General features: G+C 40.5%; 1 protein-coding gene across 1 annotated transcript in view; it reads left to right on the top strand.

The window, feature by feature from the left end:
• The window catches only part of PCGF6 (polycomb group ring finger 6), a gene marked incomplete at its 5' end in the record, with an annotated part of 19,771 nt that extends 11,898 nt beyond the window's left edge, over positions 1–7,873 (top strand). Inside the window, 2 exons of the mRNA XM_010158762.1 lie at positions 2,332–2,418; positions 7,817–7,873. Of these exons, the coding sequence (XP_010157064.1) occupies positions 2,332–2,418; positions 7,817–7,873 (144 nt within the window). The remainder of the gene's footprint in view (positions 1–2,331; positions 2,419–7,816) is intronic.
• Positions 7,874–8,120: the final 247 nt, after the last annotated feature.

Here is an 8,120-nt window from a genome sequence, read left to right as displayed (position 1 = left end):
AGGAAGTTAAACTGTATTTCCTGCTGTCTCACTCACTGTAGCTATCAGTACTAACTGTCCCCAGTTTTACCAGTCAGTTGAAATTGTAGTAAATTCATAGCACTTGTGTTGCTTTTGTAATGGAATATATTAATTTCTGTGTAGCACAAGGATTCCTCTGAGTCGTATTTGGCAACTGATTTTTCACACTGACCTGGGATTTTTCATTGTCTGTTTTATTCTCTTGACCTTATAGAATGAATCCTTGCATAACAATTAGCAGGCAGAAACTCAGGCTTTAGTGCTGGAATGAGGAGATTAGGATTTGGTATTCGGAGCACTCTAACGCAGTGAATGTGAAAAGAACTTCTCTGTTTGTTAGACACTGGATCTTTAATTAGACTGCCATTTGAAACTGGAGCAGCGAGATCAACTGTGGGATGTTTTCAGACAAGGGTTCTGACTCTTTTGAGAGGTCATCAGTTGTTGCTATGTCTGCTTGCATCCGGGGTTGGGCAAATAGATTAGATTTTATATTTCTCTAGAAGATGTCTGAGTGGCAGGGTTGTTGGAACTAGATGATCTTTTAAGGTCCCTTCCAACCCAAGCCATTCTATGATTCAATAGTAAGATATAAAATGTGTATGTGTATATGTTTCAGTAGGAGCAGGATTGAGTTTTTAGTGCCTTAGGGTATAATAATTACAAAAGTAAGCTTAGAAAGCAAAAGTAATTAAACTTATATATCACTGGCAAGCAAAGCAGACATGTCTGTCTCCCTACAGTAATAACTGTAGAGGCCAAAATGAGTGGGAAGCAGCATAAATAACTAACCAGCTTTCAAAAAGAAAAATAAATTCATTTCTTTCAGGTTCTGTGTTAAATACATCAAAGGTTGATGTTAACTACGTATACATGTGTGTATATGGATCGATATCTAATCAGTATTTAATGTTGGGTCCATATTAGTTTTTACTTGCTGGTTTCCTTGTAGAAGTTAAAAGCAGTTTACATCTTTTGCACTTTAACATTCAACCTAATGTGAATGAAGTATTCTGCACTGGTCTCATGCTATACTGATGGTGAAGCAAAGTAAATAGCCCTTTTTGAGCCTCTAAGGAGTAGAACTCCTGTATTCCTGATTCTCAGAACAGCGCAGTCTGCTAGCATTGAGGCATAAATCTTCCTAAATCTTTTCATGAAGAACAAGAGGGAGATAGTGGGTCAGCATGCAGAAGAGCGTAAATCCTGGGGAATTGAACAGCTGAAACACAGAGTGTCCTGTGGTGGAAAGTGGCCATACAGAGAATACGTAATGATATTGCAGTATGCTCCCTGCCTACTGCAGTGGCGAAGCTTGGATGTTTTCCTTGCAGAAAGCTGTGGGACAGCTCATTGTCAATGCTGTTAACCTCAGTTGTGAGGTTTTGCCCTTGTAATTCACAGGTGAGAGCCCTCTCATTTCCATATCTAGAAATTGCTCTTAAGGAAAATGTAACCAAGCTGCAGTTGAGAGAGCAACTGTGCTGTGTTAGCTGCTCTGATTTGGAATGCTAGAGGCTGGATTTACATTATGCACAGTAAAGTCATAGTAACTTTATAAAGGAGCTTATTTTTCATAATAGTCAAGGAATTCAGAATACCTCATTATGATTCACCCACCCACCCTGAAAGATTGCTGGTTTTGTGGGCAGATACTGAACAAAAGTGCCTGCTCTGGAGTTGCAGACATCAGTGACGTAGTTCAGCTGCGGTAGAGGATGTTGCTTAGAATTGCTGAGTGTGCCTTTAACTTGCATCACAGAAGTATTGATTACGTTTTGAAGGACTGTGAAGTAATTGCTGACAGTGGCATACAGTGAGCTGTTCTTTTCTATTTAAACACTTCTTCAAACAGTCACATTAAGCAGACTTATTCACCTGTTTTGTCACTCGAGATAAGAATGAGGGTAGCAGTGCCTTGTTTACTGTCAGTTGCACAAACAACTTGCCCTCTGTTGCAACTGATGAATGCCTCTGGATGTTTGTGGGAGTGTTTTAATGCATGATCTAAATTCTCATTAAATTCATCACAGCTATTACTGAACAGCTTTTTTTCAGCAGATGCACCAAACTGGGAGTGAAACAACAGACTGTCCTCTGTTGCAGAAGTGAGCCTCAGGCAGGGGCATGGGTGAGGGAAGCATTAGTACAGTAGTGCTATGCATGATAAATGCATTGGGACAACAAAAATAAAGGTGGCTTTAGTATCTAACATGCTAGAATTGGGCTCTTCTAATCAAATTTAGAGGGCTTAGTGTTTTGCTTGTCCAAACATAGGTTGACCTTGACCGAGTTTGTGTTCTTTCACAGGTAGACATAATATGTGGTGATCACCTGCTAGAACACTACCAGACACTGAGGGAAATTCGTCAAGCCATAGGAGAGAATGGGGTACAGGTACGTGTGGCAGCTGGGGCTTTGTTACAGGGTTTCTGGGTTTTAAAAATATTGTAAAATATATTAACATTCATTGTTTTCCTTCTTGGCGATTGCATCTCTGCAAGAAACCCAAGGATTGAAGCATCCCAGATGAGGCTAACTTTGTGACTGGGTCAGGGGAATACACTTGCTCATGAAAGCACAAACCAAAGCTACTGAGTAATGAACACAACTAAATACTTGATGCATGTTATACCGGTCCTGGTCACAGCATGACTGTATAGCCAACTGGTTTTGTTGGTAACTTACTGTTCAAGTGCTGCTGGCTCTGCAAACAGGAAAGCATTTTCTTTTTATTCCCTTGGAAATCTTTTTGAGCATCTTTATAATGGGAAGGGTCACGCCATTTGGGAAGTGCAGCAAACACAATGTAGTTTTCTGCCCGGTGCAATGTAAGACCTAGATGTAAATTTGGATGTATGGTTAATTATATATTAATCTAGTCTTGGAAGTATGAAAAGGTAACATTTAATCTAACCCAGTGGGGAAAAAAAAATGGGATTTAGATTGGTATTTCAGTTGGAAAGCAATCTAAGCAGCTGGCAGACAGGCTAAAATAGTAGCAAATTCAGTTCTCTTGACTTGTTTGTGCACACGTCTGAACAGTCTTTTACGCTTAAATTTCCTTCTGAGCCCTTTCATGCTACAAGAGGGCTTCTGTGTCAGGGGTAAGGAGTGGAAAGCTGATTCCAAAGTATCATGGACATCACATGACTGATTTAACAAACTAGGAGGGATTCTACAGTCAGGACAGACAAGTGGCTCTTGCTGCAGCATTGGCAGACATCAACATTTTAAGGTTTGTGGTACATACCTTAGTTTCTGCAGTCAAATGAATAAATGCCATACTTAATGTCTTAGCTGTTTATATACTAACATGAAGAAAAATTGAAAATGTAACCTAACCCGCTCTGCAGAGCAGGGGGTAGAAACCATGAGGGAGCCGGTGCTGGTAACAAACTTCATTCTAACGTAATGAGTTCGTTGTCAGTAACTGCAGCAATCAACACACAGTGATGGAAGTGCCCTCCACTGTAAGCGTCAGTAAATAGCGGAGGGGGCGATTTATTTCTCGGTCCAGTGGTGTAGTCAAATGGGTATGCTTTTAGACTTCAGCTTAGCACAGAAAGCTTCCTCTGTCTGAAAAATGCTCTTGGGGAAGCACTTTAGGGAAAACTGCATCAGTTTCATTTCTTGTCAGAACTGGGCCTGCCTGATTGATGTTTAGTGGCTAAGTACCAGTCAGCAGCTCCACAAAGAGAACAGCTGTCTTGGGATATGTTCTCCAGTGCTGTATCAAGTCTCATTATTATAAAATCAGTATGCTAGCAGTGAATTCTAGCAAGCCTGCTCTCTTGGGCTAACAAACAGGAAAAGATCCTTGCTTTTAGTGAAGTCTTTGCTTTCGTAGTCACTTTTACCAGGAAACCTGAAAAATCATGTTCATCCTTAATTTTTCTTCCTTTTGTTATGAAACTGCTTAGGATGTCAAGTAGTTACAGTAGGAATGTTGCAAATAAACCACAGTTGCTTCTTTTTTGATAAATCTTTTTAGATAAATACCTAGGAAAAAAAAAATTAATACTGGATAGGTCATGTCTAAAAAGGGTAAAAGTTGTTTCTTTTTCACCAAGACCTGAAAATCAGTGAGGGGCAGGATTGTCCTGGCTCAGTGGGACTTCGACTGCACAGGAACATCTGGTGGATTTTACATTAAGCTCCAAGGGCTTTTTGTGCCATTTTAAGCTCGCAGCCTTTCCAAACCAGTGCTGGAGCTTGGAATGCTGCTAACAGCTCACTGGGATGCTGAAACACTCTTCAATCTGCCTTTATCGTTAACCAGCTTCTGAGTTTCATTGTAGACGCTTCTTGTTAAGAAAACAGCCAAGTCATTTAAAGGAATAAACACTGGGGTGGGTTTGTGGGGGTTTTATTTGGATGAGTACAGTGTGAGGGGGAAAAAAATAACTGCTCTTCTGAATCGCATTTTTCACTTGCAAGTTCATTCATGTCAGCAGTTACTCTTTTTGCTGAGAAAAGTGATTTAAAAATGCAGATAAGAATCTTTGCAAAGGCATTAATTTCAACGTTCATTCTCTGGCAGCATTTACACTGGAAGAATTTCTTCCAATGCAATGCAGCATAACATACATTGTGATTTATTTTTCTGGGCCACAGTCACTGACAATTTTTATGAGCTTTTACTCCTCCTGAATGGTTTTTAAATGGTCAGGATTGTTTTGTGAAGATTTTGGTTGTTGGAGGGTTTTTTTTCCTACCAAGTAACAATGATTAGTGATGCCTTAGAGCCTCAATAAGTTGAGCTCTCCGAGAGGTGCAGACTAGGAGGGTTTCAGCTGTTCTGAATAACGTATGTGCCTTTCAACAAGTGTGGGAGGATCGAGTGTGGTCTAGCTCTGTTTAGGGTAAAAACATTAAATTTGCTGCACAGAATTTATATAAAAAGCAGCAACTTGGCTTAATTTTTAAAACAGTGTAAAACTGGTGGAAATTACTGCAAGGAGAGATCAAAGACGCTGATAAAAAATTTTTAAAAGGCTCAGTTTTGTTACCAGGCATTGAGATTGTCTATAATTAAGCTTGATCAAGTAGTTGAGGAAGAAAGCCTGTTACTAACTCTATGGGAATACAATTTCTTCCCCGTATTGCCTTCCTCTGCTGCACAAATGCAACATGATCCAAGCCACTAGTTGTTTTCCCTTGTCTGAAACTGCCCTTCTCAGGTTCTGCATCACTGATGGATGTAATGAGCTCACCCACGGGAAAAGCTAAAAAGAGTAGCTTCCTGTATGTCCCTGGCCCTTGGCACAGAGGATATAATGCTCTCTTCCTAACGCTCACCTTTCTGTAACCCAATGCCACTGTGGTTTTTGCCCCTCCTGAGCGGTGCGGTAAAAGCTGCGATCCAGCTTGATTACTGTGACCCTCTAGCACACGTCTGCTGTGGAGGTGGTTTACTCTGCTGTGGGGTGTTTGGAAAGCAGGGCACTTGGCTGCTGCTCTTACAACATTACAAGTTGTAGAGACATACTGTGGTGTCTTGTCTGTCAGTTCCACTCTGTGGTGGGGTGTTACAGGCGAGTATCCTTTTCCATGTGTTTTAGGTCAGGTTCACAACGTGTGGGAAAGAACACTGGAGAGCTTTGCTGTAAGAAGGGATCACATTTCATTTTGCTTTTCTTTTGGGCATGTCTGAGTTAGCCTGATCTAAGATTTGTAATAAGCAGTGAGAGCTCATTCTCTGGATTTGAGAGAAATCAGCTGAACACACTGGCACAATAGGTGCCCCATCCCTGGAAACCTTCAAGGTCAGGTTTAGAGGGGGCTTTGAGCAACCTGGTCTAGTTGAAGATGTCCCTGCTCATTGCAGGGGGGGTGGGCTAGGTGATCTTTAAAGGTCCTTTCCAACCCAAACTGTTCTATATATAGCAATGTATAATACTTTAAAAAGTGAATAATTACAGAGTAAGCAGTGCCAGTATTGGGTTAACTCTCAGCTTCTCCTTGTACAAAAGAATTGCAGTGGGTTTGGCCTTTGGTTTAAATCTTTGTGTAAATAGGCGGTTTCTTTAAATGTCCTACTGCCAAATTACCATTTGTAATCTCGTTCATCAAAGAATATACTGTAGCATTTTCTTTTTGATAAATACTTTTCTGCTACGGCAGAGTTTCTTAAAGAAGAACTGGGTTTGACCACAGTTCCCAAAAAAAAAAGCTCGAATGTGTCTTGACAGTTCTTATAAAAGAATACTTTGATCCACTTTTCTCAGTGCCTGCATTTTAATCCCTTTTCAGATCTTCAGTCTTGATCTTATGACTGACATCACCATGTTCAGTGATGCAAAGCATTTGGATTTGATTTCCCTTAGATTTGACCTGTGGGTGCCAGAAGTTTGTAGATTCAAAAGCAGCAGACCAAGTTCATGGAAGAAAAGTCAGCAGGAGACACTTGATAGAAAGCTACTCTGACTTAGGGCTCAGGAACTTCCACAGAAAAGCTTTTGAAACTGGGAAATTACATAGGGAGGTAGGATACTTGCCCTTTTCACATATTTTTATCCAGGCTTTCACCATGGGGCTAGGTAGCCCTTGGGTCTGCCCTGGTATGGCATTCTTGGGATCTTTTTTTTTTTTTAATTGTCTCCTTTTTTTGGTGCCCTGTTTTCCTGACTTTAGAATATTAATCTCCCCTTTAAGGAAACAGCAAAATCTGTAGCCAGAAGCAGAGTTTCAGGTCCTACTAAATGAGCATGTTGGCTGAACTGATCACAGTTTTGCTGTTGTAGGTTCTCCTTTGCGATGAATCTGGCTTTTTTCACCATCACGTTTGAAAACTCCAATAGCAATTCCACTTTTTTTCCCTTGAAAATAACATCCTATACTTTTTTTTTTTCACCAGAACAGTAACATTTTTTCCAGTGGGACCGTTTAGCTGCTAGACAAGAAACTAATGGTAGAGAGTATGATAACTATACACGACAGCAATTAAGGTGGTTTTCTGTTGAAAAAGCTTTGTGGCACTAGAGGCAAAACAAGCCTGTTTTCCTAATAAGAGGTCATCTTTCAGACAGAACATAAAGGTGTTGATAGGCACTGTCTGAAAAGAATTCCCAAAGGAAGAAAGAGAGCATGTCCTAGAGGTGTGGAAAAGCACATTCTGTTCTCTTGAGTCTGTCTGAAATCCATTTCTTCATCGGAAATTTCCTCCAATGGGAAATGGCTTAGAGATATTTGAGAAGCTGCGGCTACACCAACTGTATTATAATACAGAACCTCTGAAGTGGCAACAGTATTGTTATATTTCTTGTAATTAACTTTTTAAATTAAAGGGCTGGGGTTTTTATGTGCTGGCATACCACCTCACAGAGAGCTGTGTGACTTCTCTGGAACATACATTCTCTTAGACCCTGTATGTTAACAGATAAAAACATCAGAAGCAAAAGATGGTAGAAGTGATTCTCAGAAGAGGAAAAACATGACTTTAATAATGTGGAGTAGTAATCTGGGCTTTTCCAGTATAGCATTTGGCATCACCTTGTACAACTACTTCAATGAGGAGGAGATAATTAGATTATAACTATAAATTAAAAGCGAAGTACCAGAATTTACTATTTTTGAACACCTTCCTCCACGTCAAAGAGGAGAAGGGTGTATAATTCTTTGCCTTGATCTTTGAAAACTTGTATGTGCCATATAGAAGGGCCATGGCATAAAATGGTGAGTGTGACTGAAGCTGAGATTCTGCTGCGCGGTGACCATCATCGTCAGCGGTGACGGAAATGCCTCATGGAGAAGGTGAAGTGGTGTGATGATACAGTCTTTGTCTTCTCTCTAGGATGGTTTGCTTGTACTGCACTATGGCCTGGTAGTATCTCCGCTACCCGTAACCTAAAGATTACTGGAATGTCAGAAGGCAAAAGAATCTGAGGTCATCAAGCTTCTCCACTGCTGTTTCTCACCAAAGAAGGCCGTCGTATTTCCTGTGACAGGAAGCAAGTAAAAGGCACCCCCACTATCTGCCGTGTGCTTGTAATTTAACATCTGACTTTACCACTGTATAGAGTATTACAGCTTCTGGAACTACAGCTGTAGGTGTTGCGGTGCTTTCTGTTACAAATTACTGTCTTCAGATGTCACCC

The sequence above is a fragment of the Eurypyga helias genome, unplaced genomic scaffold (genome assembly GCF_000690775.1).
Source record: "Eurypyga helias isolate BGI_N326 unplaced genomic scaffold, ASM69077v1 scaffold7619, whole genome shotgun sequence".
Classification (NCBI taxonomy): domain Eukaryota; kingdom Metazoa; phylum Chordata; class Aves; order Eurypygiformes; family Eurypygidae; genus Eurypyga; species Eurypyga helias.
The sequence above is the reverse complement of the archived record's forward strand: the minus strand, read 5'-3'. Positions and strand labels throughout refer to the sequence as shown.